This window comes from Magnolia sinica, chromosome 5, assembly GCF_029962835.1.
Source record: "Magnolia sinica isolate HGM2019 chromosome 5, MsV1, whole genome shotgun sequence".
Lineage (NCBI taxonomy): Eukaryota > Viridiplantae > Streptophyta > Magnoliopsida > Magnoliales > Magnoliaceae > Magnolia > Magnolia sinica.
In genome coordinates, this window is record NC_080577.1 from 115206679 (window position 1) to 115226361 (window position 19683).

A 19683-nucleotide genomic window follows, 5' to 3' on the forward strand; every position below is an offset into this window, starting at 1 on the left:
CAGCTTGATCTAAAATAAATTAGCCCTTTAATAGTCAATCACCACTGTTTCCCATGATATGGTCCACCTGAGAATTGGATCTGTTTCATTTTTTGGCTCATGCCTTAAAATAATCTGTAAAACCAGATGGACGGCGTGGATATAGAATAAATACATCAAGTTGGGCACCGCGGTTAGGGCCGCACCTAATCCTCTCTCATTTCGCTGATGCAAACCAGCAGCATTACGACGCCAACGGAACTCTTTTATAGTGGACATTTCTCAGAAAACTTCATATATCTGCCATTTTTGCAGAGGTCACATACTCGGGCATCATGCATTATCATTCTTATCATCAGCTCCTGCAAATTCTGGACACGTGGCAGTCATGCCAGTAATCATAGTCATTCATCTGGTAGAACTCATAGAAAATCATCTACGATACAAAACTCGCACGAGGAGGACAAGCTCGGGTACCTAATTCTCAGACCTGTTACCGTTCCAAATAACCCTTCACCGTCTGCTTTGCGATATCGATCAGATGGTTAGAACCATTTTATTATAAAATCATACAGTGGCCCACCAGATGAACCGTCTGGATCAGTTAATTGATTCTCCACATTTCCGTTATACGTGGTAGGGCACGATAAAGAGTATGAGTTGCAGGAAACATCACTATTCACTTGAGCACGGCGCACCGATTTCCGTTCCTGTGCACCGCACTTTCATCGACACGTGTAACAACGGATGATCGGCACCATTCACGGGCTGGTTTTAAACATTAATGACGTCCTCTCGAATGGGAACCGTCCAAGTGCACTTACAAACGGAAAACTCGGGGCGCGGATTGGATACTTACAAGGTCAGTAGCCAAATCGCTACTGAAGTGACGTCACCAAGTTCTGTGGACCCCACCATGATGCTTGTGTTGTATCCATCCTGTCCAACCATTTGTAGAGATCGTTTTATCTCATTACAAAGAGAATGAGATAGATCTAAATTTTAAGTGGACCCACCACAGAAAACCATGGGATCTGTCACACCCACCGTTGAAGCATTTATAGGGCCCACAGTGATGTATTGTTGAGATCCATCCACTTCATAAGTTAACATAGAGATGGATGAAGTGAAAACAAAAATACCAGCTTCATCGGAAACTACTTTAGCCCCTAAGAAGTTTTGAATGGTGGATGTCACTGTCCCCACTATTTTCTATGGTGGGTCCACTTGAACTTTATATCTATTTAATTCTCTTTGTAATGCCATAAAACGATCTCTAAAAATGGTTGGACGGTATGGATACAACACATGAATCATGGTGGGGTCCACATAGCTTGGTGACGTCACTTCAGTAGCGAGTTAGCTACTGACCTTGTCAGTATCCAATCCGCGCCCAAAACTCGGTCGTTGAAGGAAGGAAGACTCCAACCCTTGTAATTTGTACTGTGCTCCGGAATCCTCTGCAACGCGTGTTGACAGAAGCTCGTGTAACACCCGAACTATGTGGGGGGGTACAATTGATGTTTCTACGAAATCTGATCCGTTCATTAGTTGGTCCACCTCATTTCACGGTAACTAAAAGTAATATCGTTGCAAAAATCATATGGACCACACCACTAGAACAATGTAAATTCAACACTAAAATCTCTCAATTCATACGTTGTGGTCCAACTCAGTTTTTGAACGGGATGATTGATGGGCCTCACCTGAAGAACGCATTGGATGGAATAGAAATCACACGGTGGGCCCCAGGAAGGTTTCTATGGTAGGCATCTCTATCTCGACTGTTCCTGTGGTGTGGTCCACCTGAGTTTAGGTCGGTCTGGTTATTGGACTCAAAGTCCGAACATGAGGGGTCTCAACAGATGGACAGAGTAGATTTCGCACGAACAAAATCAGTGGCCCCACAGAGCTTCGGTGTTACATGCTTGAGCTACAGCACTTGTTGCAAAGGACTCCGATGGACTGATGCGAATTTACCACAACCAGTTACAGGAGCCTGTGCAACAAAAAGCTCTCAGGACGCCCTCGTGATGTCTGTGTGACATCTACTCCGTCCATTAGTGCGCCAGCTCGGATGTCATCCAAAAATGGCAGATTCAAAACCTAAGTGAGACAGACCATGGAAATAGGAGGGATGGTGACGCACAACAACAAAACCTTCATGCGGCCACCGAAATTTTATATCAGGCTCATAATTGTGCTTTCCCTTCGTTCTTGAGAGACCCACATTGTGAACGGATTGGATGATAGGTAAACATCACGGTGGGCACTAGAAGGTTTCAATGGTGAGAATTTCCATCCTAACCGTTTACGGTGGTGTGTCCCACATGAGTTTTGGATCTTTCTCTTTTTGTTATAACAACCTTAAATAATCTTTAGAAACTGATGGACGGAGTAGATTTTACAGAAACCTAGCTTCGGTGTCTCAACGGAGTTTCTGTTGCACAGCCTCTTTGTAGGGGTGTTAGTAGGAAATTCACTTCTACTCCGACAGTGGAAGGGGTGTCAATGGGCCATGCTCGGGCCTGCCAAATCAGAATTTGAAAACGCATGGCCGGAAACAGTTCAAAATCCGGGCCGGGACCAACCAACCGGTTTGATCGGGAGCTCAAGCGGATGTCTATTACTATTAGGCTGAGATTGAAAGGAGCACCTGCCAAATTCTAGCAGCTCTGCGAGATCCAGACCGTTCATCTGGTGGGCCTCTCAAAAACATAATAATTCCTTTACGCGCATCGGGTCTTCTTACTCATCAGCAGCAGCGTGTGCACTTAATACAAACCGTCCATCATTTTCCCCCAACGGTCCATTCTATGGTAAAAGAGGGCCGGAATTGTTTACGACACATGTTTGGCAAAGCACGCAAAACAATCCGTGTGTCTTTGGTGCCCACCATGTTATATACGTAAAATCCACTCCGTCCATCAGTTTCTATCTTACAAATGCCACAACTCAGGTGGGCACGAGAGAGGGGACGGTGGGGATGAGATGGAAACCATAGGTTTGTTTGTTTGTTTGTTTGTGTAGCCACCGTGGTGTGAATATTTCAGGAAGCCTGTCAATCAGGTTGGGAGATCACTGGGAACTCAACTCATGCAGTGACTCCGCATCAACTTCATAGGTTTTAGTTGCAATTTTAAGTTGTTTGGTTTGTGTAGGCCACTGGACAGGGTCATGTAAAACTTCTCATTTGATGGACGGAGTTGATTTGCATACACGACAACATGATAGGCCATAGAGCTCAGGCAGATAATGCCGCACTTATATGTGGGGCCCACCTTGATGTATTCATTTCATGTTATATGTGGGGCGCACCTTGATGTATACATTCTATGTAAATGCTTCTTCGGATCATGTTAGGAAATAAGCCCAGAAAATAAGCAGAGATCCAAACCGTATCAGGTGGACCACAATGTCATCTAAGCTGCTGGATGGGAGTGGGAGAAGGTGTGTGAAGTTAGAACCAATACCAGATCAACAGCCCGAGATGTCGTCTTTCTCTCTAATAAAGAAAACATGGGAAGGTATTTTAATCACGAAAATCCATCCCCCACTGGCCACTACTAATATTCTAATAACTCCCATACATACGGCCATGTATCGACAAGCGTACGACCCTTCCCTTCCCTTCCCTTCTCATCTCTCTCTTGCATGGCCTCCTCTCTTCGCTTCTCTTCTCTTTCTCTTCTCTCTTCTTTATATATACCTTCCCTTCAAACAAACCAGAATATTAGAAGAAGAAAATACCCCCTTTTCTCTCTTTCTCTCTCAACCGTACATCGCCACTGGATGGCTTCTCCGGTACGCTCCCTCCCTCATCCCCCAAACCAACATATTGAGATTCTGAAAGAAAAAAGAAAAAAGAAACTCCTTTCTTCTTTTCTTCTTTTCTTCTTGAACTTGAAATTAGGGTTTAGGTTTTCTGTTTATACATGGCTAAAAAGCTTCTTTTTTTTTTTTCCTTTTTTAAAAATAAAAAACAAAACAAAACAAAACAGAACAAAAGTAGAAAAAATCTGCAAGTTGAAAGCAGGGTTGGGGTTTCTGTTTGGTGGGTAGAAAGGAAGAAGAGAAGAAAGAATATTTCTTTTTTCAGTTCTGGAATTTGAAAACTAGGTTTTGGAATTGCAAAATAGGGTGGATGTCTGTTCTCTCTCTCTTTTCTTTTTTTCCTGGAATGAAACTAGGGTTAGGGTTTCTGTCAATGAAAATCTCTCTTCTCTCTCTCTCACATTAACTTAAAAGCTTGAATTTGAAATTAGCGTTAGGATTCATTTCTTTAATGTTTGAATTTGAAATTTGAGTTTGCAGTCGTTAATTTAAAAAACTAAAATATGAAATTTGGGTTGGAATTCCTTAATTTAAGGGGTTGTTTGGCAGCATGGATTTTGAAACATGTGGAATGGAGAGGATTTTGCTAATCAGCTTTGAGAGGGGAATGAAAGAGGGGCTTTTGGATGAATCAAAATCTTCACGGTGCCAAAATCTTTGCTACCAAACGTTCCCAAAAACAAAAATCCCTCAGAATCCACACTGCCAAGCGACTCCTCAAAGATTTGATTTTTGGTATTTCTGGCAGTTCATAGAGAACAGATTGAAAAAAGATCTTCTTTTGGTTCTAGAATTTAAGATTATTGTTGATTTCAGTGATGGGGGGTCCGTTTCTTTCTCGAGTAATATTGTTTTTTTTTTCCAGGGTTAGAAGAAATATGATGTTGAAGGAAGGAGCAAGAGGGAGGAGAGATTATGTTCGCGATGTTCGTGATCTTTGATGGTTGCTGATATTCGTAGTCAGGATCCGAGGAGTTGGAAGGGATCGAAAGGCTTGTTTTTTTTTTTATTTCCTTTTTCTTCTTCTTCTTGGAATAGTTGGTGATTTGCGGAGACCATGATGCATAGTCAAAATGCTGGTTCCTTGGACACTGTCGAACCTCAGGATGCAGATTATTCCTATGTCCCGTCTCTCAGCGATGATCTTGCGCTGCTGATCTTGGCTCGGGTCCCACTTTCAGAGCACGCAAAGCTCTGCTTCGTGAACCAGCGTTATCTTAGTTTGTTGAGGAACGGGGAGTTGTACAAGATCCGGAAAGAGATGGGAATCAGAGAGCCATCGGTATTCTTGCTAGCAAGTGGGGAGTCCCGTTGGCGAGCTCTTGATCCCCGCCTTGGCTCTTGCAGGGATCTTCCTGAGTTGCCTTCCGATTGGTGCTTTACATCTGGGGACAAGGAGTCTTTCTGTGTGGGAACTCACCTTTTAGTTTCGGGTAGGGAGCTTGAAGGATTGGTCATCTGGCGATATGAATTGTTGGCAAACAGATGGTTCAGGGGCCCACCGATGATTGGCCCAAGATGCTTGTTTGCTTCTGCCAGCTGCGGTGACTTTGCTTGTGTAGCAGGTGGAATTAGGAGTGAAGGATTAAGGGCAATAGAGGTCTTGAATTCAGCTGAGAAATATAACCCACATACGAGATCGTGGGAACTGCTTCCTAATATGCTCCGTCAGAGGAAGATGTGCTCTGGATGTTACATGGATGGTAAGTTCTATGTGATTGGTGGGGTGGACGAGCGTAACAGAGACCTCACATGTGGTGAATTTTACGACATGGAAAGGAATGTGTGGGACCTGGTTCCTGATATGATAAATGTCACCCCAGGTTTTGCTCGATCACCCCCACTTGTTGCTGTTGTGAATAACGAGCTTTATTTGCTTGATGCACCTTCAAACCAGCTGAAGGTGTATTTGAAAGGAAGCAATTCATGGAGGGAGTTAGGACCTGTGCCAGTGAGAGCAGACGATAGAGGAGGTTGGGGAGTGGCATTCAAGTCCTTGGGCAATGAGCTACTTGTCATGGGCAGTGCACAGAATGCTCCCGGAATCCGTGTGATGACCATATGTACTTGCTGCCCCAATCCAGGTTCCAACAATTTGCAATGGCAGGTTCGTAGAAGCAACGGTCATCATTCAAGCCCCTTCGTTTTCAATTGTTCGGTGATGGTAGCTTGAACTTGAATTTTGACCCTTGATTAAGCTTTTGTGGAAATGCCTCCCCACAAGGGTTCTAGAATAAAAGCTCACTTGGTAGCTAGAATGCAAGGACCTTTTGTTTTCTGAATGAACTCATGAATGACTGCGAGTTTGGAACATCAGGACGTGGCTTGTGTTGCCTTCTTTGATTATATATTTTTATCCTTTGAGATGCTTGCTTTTTCAGGCCTTGTTATTCAGGTCATTGACAGTATGAAAGATGTGAAGATGCATGCTTGCCTTTTCAGGCTTTGTTATTCAGGTCATTGACAGTATGAAAGATGTGAAGCTCCATTGAAGATTAGCTATGATGGACGTTTGTGTCAAAGTCTCTCTTCTCCTGCTTTGGTGTCTGAATCTGTTCTTGAATGTTAGTCTTGTTATGATAGACTCCAAATTGCAGGAGGTTTGAATATTTTGGCAAAACTAATGGCCTATTGATCCGGGGTGGAAAGAATTTTAATAATAGCACCATAGGTATTGTATTTGTTCTTTGTTACAAATACAGCTTTATAGAAAACTACCCATTGCGATTTGGGGTACATCCAAACAAGCCTAATGCATCTTAGGTCTATGTCATAAACAAGGTTTGTAATTCAGAAAATTTAAGACTCGGGCATGATGAGAGGGCACTATTTCAATCTAACTCAATCCAGTATTTGTTGCACATACAACCATTCAATGCTTGCTTTCAGATATTCAGGCTTTTTTTTTTTTTTTTTTGCTAGTGATCTACGCCTTATATATATATATATATATATATATATATATAAGGAAGAAGCAAGTCGAGTTAGTTTTTGCTTCTTGAGTTCTTGGTTGAGTTTTTTAAACCAATCATGCTTCTATTTGCATGGAGAGGAAGCAGGAAGGATGACGCGTTAAAGTGAATGATATTCGGCCATGCGGTAAAGTTCACGTGTATGTGAACACATGAAGCTCCGTTCCGCAGGCGGGCCACACTCAAAATCAACGAACGGGGAGCCAATGAACAAAATAGGACTAGCCAGTACCATTCAGGGTGAGCCCCACGTTACTGGCAACGGCCAATGAAATCTTTTGATCAAGAACCTCATATAGCATAAAATTCAACGATGCAACCCATTTGATTATGAACTCCATATAGCAGAACATCCAAGGATAGCATAACATCCAAGGATCCAACCCATTTATTTTATAGGTATCCCCTTGACTTAATTGTTTCGACAATTGATCATACCAAAAGGATATGTTGGCCGTTCATGTTTAAAGCAAAAGAGCCAAATGATCAAAGGTTTGAAATAATCCAATCGGTGAGCCTTTTGCCTGTTGATTTTCCATCTTATAAACAGTTGTTTGGACAATCCTATCCTGTTGATTTGCTTAAATGGCGCCAAGCATCTGCAGGGAGTGAATATCTTGCTTAGAACTTTTTTCCTTCTTTCTTGTTATTCAAAGAATTTGTCATTGTTCGGAGATGAAGGGGCCTGGGGTGAACACAGCCGCTCACTGACAAACAGAAGCATGGTAGGTAGGACCTACTTGAATAAGGCCTTCAAAAAAAAAAAAAAAAAAAAAAAAAAAAAACATGCTTGTTTAGGTCTGGAAAAAATATCATATACCTACAGTGGGGGGTTCGGGTAACAACCCTCTTCATGATACAAGTCATCAAGAAAGCCCCCACATAAAAGTCGCACAGACCAATTTTAGCTCATGCAGTCACCCACCAATTAGTACTGAAACCAATTTAATGAGGTTCCACCACAGTATTTTTAACATAACTATTTAGAATAATTTTTTATTTTTTTTTAAAAGAACACCTTAAGAGTTAAATGTCAAAACTTCTGGCAAACAAAACACCACCAAGTTCTCAATTGCATGACTACAGAAATGATGAAAAACATAAAATGAAGCCGAAATTTTCAAAAATTTCAGAGCTGCCTTCTACCTATGGTCCACTTAAGATGAATCCCCGCTGCGAAGAGCTTGAGCTTTCTTGGGTTTCCTTGGAGCCAACTGAGTATCAGGCTGCAGCATCAACCAATTAAGTTTGTTAGACCTAACAGCAAAACAACAAGAGCAAACGTGTTATGTGGTAATAAAGCTTCAGGATCTGTTTGGACATGGGCTGAATCATTTCTTGTGGACTATTTTTCCTTTGCTTGAATGGAAAGGGGCACATATACTTATTTTTTCCCTGCATATTCTATAGGCATACATAACTGCAACTAGTGAAACAAGAAGGAGAGTGATTCAAGAATTTGCTTTTTACCTCCTTCTTGACAGGTTCTTCCTTCTCAGACAAAATCAACTCAATATGACAAGGTGATGACATATAGGCTGGCAGAGCAAAGCACAGCATCTTGTTGTTAATACAGAGCACAAATTCACAAAGCAGACCAAATAACATTGATATATGAGATAAAAACTTGCGGTTAATCCTTAATATTGATATATGAGATTGAGATAAAAACTTGCGGTTAATCCTTAATATTGATATATGAGATTGAGATAAAAACTTACAGTTAATCCTTAATATCGATATATGAGATAAAAACTTGCGGTTAATCCTTAATATTGATATATGAGATAAAAACTTATGGTTAATCCTTAATATTGATATATGAGATAAAAACTTACGGTTAATCCTTAATATTGATATATGAGATAAAAACTTACGGTTAATCCTTCCATGAGCACGGTACGTTCGGCGCCTCTGCTTCTGGGCTTGGTTCACCTGGACGTGAGAAACAAACAGCGTGTCCACATCCAAACCTTTCACCTGCAAATAAAATTTTATTATCATGTAACATGTCAAAGAAGAAACTAGGTGGGGTTGAAGAAGATGGTGATTAGCTTTAGTAATAGAAATTAACCACGAGGATAGGGTATAACGTACATCGGCGTTGCTCTCAGCATTCTTGAGCAAGTCCAGGATGAATTTTGCAGATTTTGCTGGCCAGCGGCCCTGCCCGTTTGGATGGCGGTTCTTTGCTTGGGCAGTACGGCCAACACCCCGACAAAATCGCCGGAAGGGGATGGCTTGTTTATGAGCGATTACATCCTCGAGATACCTTTTCGCCTTCACTAGGGGCAACTTTCTAATTGCATGGGCAGTCTCCCTGGTATTCTGATAAGAAAAAATAAATAAAAGGGTATTCTGATAAGAAAAAATAAATAAAAGATAAAGATAAGCGGACAAGGATCTGAAGTCCTAGTATACCATAGGAGTGCAAAATCTCACTTTTCAAGTCGAACTATGATATACAAACAGCAGATTGTCATACACACGGCATGCTGGAGGCACCCTCCAAAGGGGGGTTTGAGGCATAAAGGCCGACTTTATCAAAACTGTTTTTATGTTGTGCATTTTGATGCTTTTTGCACATCCATATGCAGATCGCATATGTGGAAATATGCGTCGCATATGCAATGTATGCGATCTGGCTATGTCACACTAATTTTTATTTTTTATTTTTTTTCAAAAAAAAAAATACAACCTTTTACTTTATAAGAACTGAAGGCGTCCAAACCTCCTCCATTTGCAATATTCTTACCCCAAAACTCTTACTCTCTTCTTCTCTTACATTTCTTAATTCCAAGTAATCTTAATCTCTCTCTCTCAATCTCTTGGAAGTTGGAAAATAAAGATTCAAGCACTTTCAAGTTTCAAGGAAGATAGCTTGTTGATTTTCTACAATAATAAATACATAGCTCGGTGATTTTGTTGTTACTTCTTACTTGTTAACTATATTGTTGAGTGTTGATGACTTGATGTTTAACTCATTGTTTAATCGATTTTATTTCTCTCAAATGTATTTTAAATATGTAAAATTAGTTATCGATTAACTTAGGAAAGTTCCCCTTAGTTTCTTTTCTTTTCTTTTTCTTTTTTTACATTTTTTTTACAATTTCCCTATTTTTATATTTTTTAAAATTTGCGATTGCTCATGATCACATATGCAATTCGATAACAATGATGCCGAGTCAGCAAAAGTGCTTACTAGTTTTTATGTTGTAAATTCAGACCACTCACTGTTTTACCCTTACACATCCATTTGATAGCCCGTTAATTGCAGGGTTACATTGCTTGGTCAGTATGAATTTATAGCTATGCTTCATACACAATGGGACCCACATTTTCGATTTTCTAGATAGCCATATATCAGTGCATGTGAGGAGGACGAGTTGCTACCATTTTAAGTTGGAAAAAAAATTCTAACATAAAGAGTCTGCCATCCAAGCCCGCAGCAGCATCTCAGTAGCAGTACTAGGTCTCAATGAGGATGAGTAAAATGGGACATCCAGTCCACCTGTGCGGCTGGAAGTCCAACTTCTACAATACAAGTACATATGTGTGGCATCTGTGTGGTTCCATTCATTCATTATGGACAACAATGGATGGCTCACACAATGAGAATCATAGCAATGGAGCAATCTTAATCCCAATCATTGCAATTTTTAATTTTTTTTTGGGTATACGGCCCCTGCATGGCACACTGATTGGACAGCCATAGGCATGGGGTATAGAATACGTGAGATCTACCATTGTGCTTGCAACAAATGGGTATGTGAAACAATCAACTATTTATTATCATTGATAGCTGATACAATACAAGCATTGCCTCATCATCATCACTGTCACCTAAGCCATATCCTAACCAAACGGGATCAGCTACACTGATCCTATTCTGCAATTACACACTAATGAAACTTTGTAAGGATTCATGAGACGCATACATGGAAAATACAACTACACCTTTCCAACCACCACATGTCATGCGTGTCGAACCACCCAATGAAGGTCATGTGCCGTGAAAATCAAGTCAACCAAAGCATTAAATAGGCCATGCCTAGTCAGACCATCTGCTGTCCATTGATTTCAATGGCACAGCCCGCACAATGCATGGACTAGCTTGATTTTTACCCAAGGTGATCTACACACAAAGTGGTCCCCACCACCTTTTGCATGGATTGGATATCCTACACATACATCATTAAGGTAGGACAAGATAGCTATATATGGAACCTGTGTGATTAATGAGGAAGAGTACATAGCACGAGTGCAAACATACACAATGCTCTATAAAACAAAAGGAACAAATGTGCATAATGTTGAGTAGATCACACACCATCTCAGTTGATAACGAAAATTAGAAACAAGTCAGCAAAGACTCAAATTACAGCAGTGAAATTAAGCAACTCAGCAAGGCTTCCAAATTATAACATGACAAAGATGGTCCTGTGATTCATAAAACACCATGCACTCAATAATCTAACAGTGGCTGACCAAACATTAAAAGTACACAACAGAGGTGCAGCACTTGGTAGTTTTGAACTCATTAGGCATAGAAAGGCAGCATAGGATGGAAGAAGCAGAACCCAGACATACCTTCCTCAGAGGGTAACAGTTTGGAACAGTATAAACCATGATTGATCCCCAAAAATAACCAGATGAAAATATGCAAATTTAAATTCCCTAAACATTACTAAAGAGGCAGCAAGAGCAGCTTAATAATCAAGGAACGCATCACCAGAAGATGACAAATTATTGTCAGAACCATCAAGCACTAGCACAATATACAGGTGTTCATCCAAAAAGCAAATGACAGAAATCATCTAGCAAATGAGATTTGCCTAGCCCACGCACAAGTACAATAAACTCATGTACGCACCACACGTTTGTCATCATGGCACGCAGGTCCGAGATCCAATCCATCCACTGGAAAGGCACCACTGTATTGATGCCCTAGACCAAGAATGAATTTGATCCACTGGCTAGTGGGCCTCAGTTTGCAAAATAAATGTACGGCTCTAAGACACTTGGCTGAGGTTTTCTAACCCAAACCACCTGTTTCTAATATCGTGGCCCAGCTTCTGAGAAGACAATTAATTTGAAGGCAAAAATGGCTGGGACCATCCAGTGGATGAATTTAATCTTGGACCTACGTGCCATGGTGGCACGTGTAATGTGTACAGCTCTACACTCATGTGCCATCAACAACCCTTCCAACAAGGGACAGAGATCTTTGCAAGCATGTAGAAGTGGAAACCATTATAGAAAAAAGGGGTTAAGGCTGTGAAAAAATGTGCAAATTTTGAAAATTGGTTTCCTAAAATTGATTGAGTGGTTAACCAAACACTTAAATCCTAAAAAAGTAATTTTCAGAATCAAAATCACAAAGAAAAAAACACTATTTAGCGAAGCCAAACAGGCTCTTAGTGAGTTTCTATATAAACATGTACCAGCTTTAATAACCCAGCAAGAAATGAGATTTTTACCTAGAATCCTAAGAAATAATAGCAGCATAACATTCATCCATTTATGGAGTTAGTTTATAGTGGCCCATCATGTACTGAACCCATGGTTTTGAACATTGGCTAATGGTACATAGCTGTATTGTAATGGCATCGGCCACCCCAATACACTACGCAAATATTGATGCATAGAAGTTTGATGCTCCCAAAAAATCCCATGACAATTCATATTGCCAACACTGAATTGTGGAAAATACTTCAAAGAGTTCATAACTTCATTTTCAAATTGAGAAATTAGTGTAGTATAATTCATCAGCAATTTCCACAATGCTCGTTAATTTTGCAGCATGCTTCATTGACTGAAACATCTGGATAAAAAATATATTTAACGAGCAACCTCAATTCCATTAAAAGCAAAAAAAGTAGAAAAAACCAATCAAGAGATTAGGTAGGCAAATGAGACTTCCTTTGGCAAGCATCATGATCTCATTAGCCTCACAAAGTACAAAATTTTTTTGACACATTTGTATGAAAAAATTGCAAAACAAAAAGAAACCTGTAAGCAATTAGCTTTGGCTGAGAACTTCATTAAAAAAATAAAATTTACTAGGAAGTTTCTACAAAATTACAATGGCATATATGAGCTTTAAAAATGTTCAGAAGAACATCATACTAGGGTAACCGCAGTGACATAACTTTTTAATGAGGTTAAGTTAATATTTAATGTGTCATTGTTTACTGAACCTTTTGCCATTGACAAAGCTTACAAAGGTTCACCCAATAACAATGTGTTCAGTTTCCCTGAAGTTTACGAGAGACCTGCTCATATAGACAACAGGCCACTGCTTTTTTTCTTCAGGTTAAAAACCCCAGTCAAAACAAACTCACGACAAGTCAACATTTGGAAAAGTCCATGGAAAAGATAAAAAATCGTCCTGAAATGATTAAAATGTCAAAAGAAGAAGCATTCCCAACCAGCAAAAACTGACCACTGTGGAAGAATGTGTTTGTTTGTATGCTGATCAAGAAAAAGAATGCTACAGCTCTAAAAATACCTAAATATGAGTTCCAATCTTCACCAAACAGTTGGTTGCTACAGAAGCAAAAAGACAAACACCAGATAACAAAATGACACCTTAACTTGAAACTCAAGCATCAGTGGCAACTAGGAGGACCAGATAACTACCAAGCTATGTAACAACGGTGCTCTATTTTCTAAAAAGGGAAAAGAAAAAATTATCATGTCAAACATTAAAAATAAAATAAAATAAAAAAACCACTTGACCGTACCTTTCCATTCTCATACATTAACAGTATCACATACTATTATATAGTTGTTAGTGCATTTTAGTTAAGAGATACATTTTCCAATATCTCATGTTTTCTTATATAACATATTTTTCAATATCATATACAAAGTGAGATGTACAAATGGAAGGCTCTAAAGGGCAAGGAGAGAGCCAAAAAGGACATGGGTGAAGGTAGTAAGAAAAGACTTGATGACCTATGGTCTAGCTGAAGTTATGGTCCTTGATAGAGTGGAATGGTATAATAGAATTCCTGTAGCCAACCCAAATTAATTGGGATAAGGCACAGATGGTGATGACGGTTATGATATTTTTCAATATCGTTATATATTTGTAAGGACATGGCAGCATATAAGGTGTTTCATGGTCCCCATCTCTAAGAGATCAAGTCCATGTTCAACTCCGAATTGTGTATCCATGACGAAATTACATAGCTTTACAAACAGAAGATCTTGGTATAACTGTTCAAACTGAGATTTTCGTTTTTTGATGCATAACAAAATTGACAAAGACAAATGAGAAATTCAAGCAAGGGGAGGGGATTGTTCTATACATTGTGAAGACCTTCCTTAAGGAGATGCATCAGTAACCTAATAAGAGACATGAAGAAGACAATTCTTGACAAGTTTCTCTAGCAAGTTCCTGAAGTTCTTTAAGAATATTCACAAAACACACAATAGCCTGCAGATTATTGAGTTAACCATGAGATCAAACTCGAGCAGTTGCATTACTATGAACCGTCCCAAAAACATGGAAGGAAATCAGGCGAAGATCCTGGATAAGTGCCTTAGCTTCCACTCCATTCAAATCTTTATAGTCAATTAGACAGAAGGACAACCAGGTTAGACACTATACTCATCGCTCCCACAATATTCACAATCCAAGAATTAAAACTTAACCTACTAATAAATTAAATCAAGCATGCACATTTCTCCCTCTTTCAATTTTCTCTAAGACAAAGCTCTAACCATCTTGGCCCTACTATGATTACACACCTACAAGAGCCCACTTTTACAGTATCCAATATGGGTCCAGAATCAAATATAGAAATATCAATTCATAAAATACAAGGTAACATGTCCACTTCGACAATTAATGTATTCTTACACTGCAGCTAAATATTGTATCCAGATAGATAGTGATTGACTTAGAGAAATCAAAACCAACTTTAGTAACAATCACAATTCCAAAATATATGAGATTACTAAAATTCATTTTTTTGAAAGATTACTAAAATTCACATGAAATGCTTAGAAGCAGAAACAGGTAAAAGGATGAAGGTCGATGTACCTTGAAGTGAACCCTCAGATCCGATCCCCTGGCCTTGCAGGCTGAGAAAGCAAACACAACAAAAACAGATTAGAAAAAAATTTCTGAAACCAAAACTTCCTACACGCTTTTGACCTTTCAAGCCTAATCCAAATGACCATGCAAAGTGAAGAATATCAGCAGCAAACTATAAATTGCCAAAAAAAAAAGGAGGAGATGAGGTAGCTGAGAAGAACCCCAAACTCAACGGGAAAATCAACATTGGAAAACAAATACCATAGTCTAGGAGATCTAACACGACAATGACAGAGATGAAGAAACCATAGTTTTCCATCCTCACTGAAAATGAGATCGAATTGACTATCAAATCAGACGAAGAAACCCTAATGCTTCAATTTTTTTTCAATAACAAGATCAAATTCAATGCCGAGTTCGATGAAGAGTCCTAGATCTTCATGTGCATTACATACAACATCGAATTCAACACCACAACAACCGATAAAAGCCCTAGATCTTCAAATCGAAAGAATGGGGGATCAATTCTAACAACAAAAAGATACGAACAGACCAATTTTTCAAACGAAAGAAAAGGAACTCAAGTGCAGCAGATATATCAATATTTTTCACATGGAGAGCAGAGATCAGACGAGAAAATCATCAAGAAAATAGAGGGTAAGATGGAGGATTCTTACACTTGGTCGGATTGTCGGGTTCCCTCGAATACTTCACCTGAAAATACAGAGGAAAAAGCGGGAAGAGAGGTTGAAATCAGTACAAAGAAGAACGCTAGGGGAGAGAGAAGGAGAAGGAGAGAGAGACCGACCATGGCTGCTGCTGCTGCCGCGAGAGGTTCGGCGCTGCAGCTAAAATGGAGGCGAGGAGGAGGTAAAACAAGAGAAGCTGTTTGTTTATATAGCAGAGTGAGAAACCCTAAGCTCTACCAATTCGTCCCTTTTTTATGATCGGGCCGTGTGTGATGGATGATATGCATGCACTCGGAAAATCCTCGTGTGGATAATGTGTAAAGCGTCCAGTTAGTAGGACCACCATAGTTGTCCGGAAAGTAACGAAGAAGCTGATATCACGACTCCTCGATTTGTTGATAACCAATAGATGCTCAACATTAAACCAATCAACGGTTTATATTCTATTTACAGTGGAGTTCCACGATTTTGGTCGGTTTTAATTTTAATTTTAATTTATTTTTTTTGGGTTAGCTTGTTAGTTCACACCCATGTCAGCACACACACTCGATGCTAGGGATCGATACCAAGACCTCAAGTGTTGAAACGAGGTATCTCCACTCCGTCTGCCAGTTGATTTTGGACGGTTTAATTTGAATTGCATATATTGTCACTTGTGCCAATGCAAGTATCTGCAGATTGTTGGTGTCCGAGTCATGGTTAAAGGGATTGAATGGTTCGATCCCGAGTGGAGTAGGAATTCGACTGAGTCGTGGTTGATTTGGTGGTATCATTACAAATTGAATCCAAGTCGAATCAGACAAGGTGGCAGGGTACGTGTCTTAGCAAAAGAAATGAACACGCAACAAAGGTCAATTGACATTTATCATTAGAGTTATTTTTGTATATACACCAGTATTTTTAATATTTTTTTAGAGTTGGTGTGTAGTGTGCAATGTGTGATCCACCCCAGTATTGAAAAAAGACCCAAGCAATATGTATGATGCTGGTGGAATGCATTTTATTGGTCGTTGAAGAGTTCTTTTAGACAAGTATAATGGGTTCTAAGCTTGAAAGAACCATGGTTGCATGAATACAATGAGAAAATCTCCTTTTCAGTAATTTCGAGATATTTTCAATATTTGAGGTATTTTGTTGGGTGGGGGTATTATCAGGAGGCCCAATGTCTACAGTCAAATCCAACAGTTTAGCTGACTAAACAAACTCAAATGCAACATCTACCGTCACAATGTATCTTATTGAAACATGTCAAGATTTATTACAAAAAATAAATAAATAAATAAAAATTTGATACCTATTTGGAAACAAGGACTCCCCACCATTGAAACCTAATTGGACTCACCTTATGAATAGCATGGGTGGCGTATAAACATAACAATGGACTAGGAAGGTTTCCATGGCTGTGTTCTAACCCATGATGTATGTCCCTTACATCCATGCTGTCCAAAAATAAGGCAGATTCAAATCTTTGGTGGACCACACCATAGGAAATGGTGGTGATTAACCATTAAAAGCTGTTTGTGGGCCACGAAAGTTTTGGATGAAGCTGAAATTTGTGTGGTCCCTTCATTGAGGTCTTTGTGACCTTATTAACAAGTTCGTTGTATAGCAAATAAACATTGAAGCTGATACTTGTGTGGTCCCTTCATCGAGGTCTTTGCCACCTTATTAATAAGTTGGTTGGATAGCAAATAAACATCCCTGTAGCCCCAAAGAAGTTTTTAATGGTGGGAATTCAATCATCTCTGTTTGTTGTGGTATGGCCCACCTAAGATTTGGATCTGCTTCATTTTTTGGATCATGCTATAAAATGAGCTGTCAAAGCAGATAGGATGTAAAGCACATACATCAAGGTGGGCCCCATAGTCAGGGTAGAGTCAGGGATCCACCCACCAAAGCTACATTCACTGTTTCCTACCTCGTGGCCAACATGACTTTTCTGAGCTCGAGATCTGCCTTGTTTTTGGACTGATATCTATCCTAACATTAGCTTGTGGATGTCACATGGACATTAAGGTAGGCCACACTTAATTTTTGGTTGCATGGGTTCCCTGTTAATTGGCACGATTATGGGCAGTTGACAGAGGTAACCCCAAGAAGTCCTAACTTCCTTTTTAAATCAAAAGTTCACATCTCTTACCATGAGTAAATACGTCATCCAAAGCTATTTTGCGGATCCACCCACTGGGTAGGGACAGTTATTAGCATTCGTTTGCGGTGAATAAGTAGTCCTCCACATCTGTACATTGAACGTTGGTGATTTGGACTGTCCAATTGATGATCGTCCACTTTTTTCATGCAAATGGAATGGGCCCATCATTGTTAATATGAGAGTGGCATTTTGCTACTACGAATGTAAATAAATGATCCGTAACTGATGGATGAATGGATCAAATGTCTTTTATAAATTCTTCATGCAGGTACAGGGACATGGCGCACTGCTAAGCACCCTTGTCTCAAAGGGGGAGAGTATGGATCTGGCCCAATTAGCAGCCTTCGAGGGGAATTAATAACCTGCATATGGCTATATGCTAACTTAGAATGCAACCTGGCCTGGTTTTTCCCATCATATGCTATCTGTAGGACATATGACTCGTTCAAAACAATTGATTCTACAATGAGGGTCTGTCCTCAAGACCAGGCCAATCCACCCATTGGGCCAGTCATGCCTATTACCTTGAGATACACCACCATCCTATTTATTTCAACAGTGCGGCCTACCTGATCACACCAGTGGTAAAGATGCTGTATGCTAAGTTAGCATGGAGGTGATCATTTCTCTTAATCTTCATAGGAATCTGATAAATAAACCTTTTTCTTTTTCTTTTTTGTTGTTCTACTTTTATTTAGAAATGATTTTTTATGGGGAAAAAAAACTGCAATAGGTTAGTATGGAAGCCTTAAGGAGTATTAAGTTGAGTATCATGGGCCCATGTAGTATGAATGTGACATTGTACCCGTCTAACATGTGCATCCACCATGATGATCATACACCCAAAGATTAGAGTAGGAACCATCTGACAGGGGTGATGTTGGGGCATGCAAAAGGCCATGATCAATGGATTAGGTTACTGAAAAGGTATTACATGGTGTGCAACAGTGAAGCTCCACCAGAATGCAAGGTGGTAGTCGTTAAACCTTACTAAATCAACATGAGGAAAAAAAAACGAAGACAATGAAAGAAAAAGCAAGAGTAATATTTACTTTGTACATGTCCATATAGCAACCACCAAAGAGAATCCAAAGATAAATTAAAAGGAGTAGGTTGACAGAAAGATTGAATAAGCAGTAACATCTACCCAGCTTGGGAAAAAGCCCTTCAATTTCCTCAAATCATCAACTAGATACTGGTCAAGTACAGCTACATCCACCCTCACAGCTTCCGAACTGTTAGCCTGCAAACATGCCCATGGATCAGCATTCTGTTGTGGTATGACGTAAATGTTATCATCGCCATCAAGTGGGTATTTTATGATGCTCCACCAAACCAAAAGCCATTTTTCACTTCAGCCCAGCAACTATACAGGTGGCAATCCAGACCATTTACCTTGCAGGCTCTGCTATTTATGGTTCACATCTCCAAAAACTCCTCCAGTAAGGGCGATTTTTGGGGCATGTGTCGTTCAGGATGAGCTGCACCAATAAACAGCCTGGACAGCAGAGTGGTGGACATGTCATGCACCTATATGTTTGCTGGAGGAAGTGCAGAACTAAACATCTTGTTGATTTCAACTAACCACTGCATATTTCCTCTATTATTGCATACAATGAGGCTGAAATTAAAACCCCTACAGAGGCCAAAAAGACAATTCTGCAGAAACCGGTCAATGGCCTGCAATGATACTTCACCTCTAACCAGAAGGTCCAGTTCTCATGCCTCTTTCCGCTGAGTCTCAAGATATATGAGGGTGGAATGCCGTCTGCTGTTACAGCAACTACAAAGAGCAAAGACAAGAATCAAGATACAGTAAAAAATAACTAAAATCACATCCGACAAGAAAAGCAGAATGAGATATCGTCTTAGCTCACCTGGAAGACTATTGTCAGCAAATGACCAATTGGATAATGGGCCTGTTATGTTGAGGACTGAAACCCATACCTCCTCTAAAGAGCTGAAATTGGAAAAACAAAGAAAAAGAATAAATAAAACAGGGAAATTCTC

At 39.8% G+C, this 19683-nt stretch overlaps 3 protein-coding genes, 1 long non-coding RNA gene and 1 other non-coding gene across 12 annotated transcripts in view; 2 read left to right on the forward strand and 3 right to left on the reverse strand.

Annotated features, from left to right (window-relative positions):
* The first annotated feature begins 3497 nt into the window (after positions 1 to 3497).
* Positions 3498 to 6065, forward strand: LOC131246867 (F-box/kelch-repeat protein At3g27150). Its single transcript, XM_058247316.1, has 2 exons — positions 3498 to 3783; positions 4679 to 6065. The coding sequence occupies exon 2, from the start codon at positions 4871 to 4873 to the stop codon at positions 5984 to 5986; it is 1116 nt and encodes a 371-aa protein (XP_058103299.1). The 5' UTR covers positions 3498 to 3783; positions 4679 to 4870; the 3' UTR covers positions 5987 to 6065.
* A 4-nt stretch (positions 6066 to 6069) lies between these two features.
* LOC131246868 (uncharacterized) lies at positions 6070 to 6335 on the forward strand. The gene is made up of 2 exons (XR_009171524.1): positions 6070 to 6208; positions 6270 to 6335. It is a non-coding gene; the product is annotated as an uncharacterized LOC131246868 (long non-coding RNA).
* Positions 6336 to 7720: 1385 nt separating this feature from the next.
* LOC131246869 (large ribosomal subunit protein uL22y) lies at positions 7721 to 15744 on the reverse strand. Its single transcript, XM_058247318.1, has 7 exons — positions 15641 to 15744; positions 15510 to 15546; positions 14839 to 14879; positions 8883 to 9113; positions 8663 to 8765; positions 8256 to 8323; positions 7721 to 8011 (listed from the first exon to the last, which is right to left on the reverse strand). Exons 1-7 carry the CDS (start codon positions 15641 to 15643, stop codon positions 7943 to 7945), a joined length of 552 nt encoding a protein of 183 aa, XP_058103301.1. The 5' UTR covers positions 15644 to 15744; the 3' UTR covers positions 7721 to 7942.
* On the reverse strand, positions 12963 to 13093 carry LOC131247749 (small nucleolar RNA snoR74). The gene has a single exon (XR_009172020.1). It is a non-coding gene; the product is annotated as a small nucleolar RNA snoR74 (small nucleolar RNA).
* A 2809-nt stretch (positions 15745 to 18553) lies between the features above and the next one.
* Positions 18554 to 19683, reverse strand: part of LOC131246870 (uncharacterized) — a 50296-nt gene continuing 49166 nt past the window's right edge. For 6 of the 8 annotated variants that reach the window (XM_058247322.1, XM_058247321.1, XM_058247324.1 and 3 more), the window contains 3 exons: positions 19551 to 19633; positions 19371 to 19456; positions 18554 to 18916 (listed from right to left, as the gene is read on the reverse strand). In XM_058247322.1, coding sequence (XP_058103305.1) covers positions 18773 to 18916; positions 19371 to 19456; positions 19551 to 19633 — 313 coding nt within the window. In that variant the 3' untranslated portion in view covers positions 18554 to 18772. Of the gene's footprint in view, positions 18917 to 19370; positions 19457 to 19550; positions 19634 to 19683 lie in introns of those variants that run through there. The other 2 variants (XR_009171526.1, XR_009171525.1) reach the window with 2 other exon arrangements.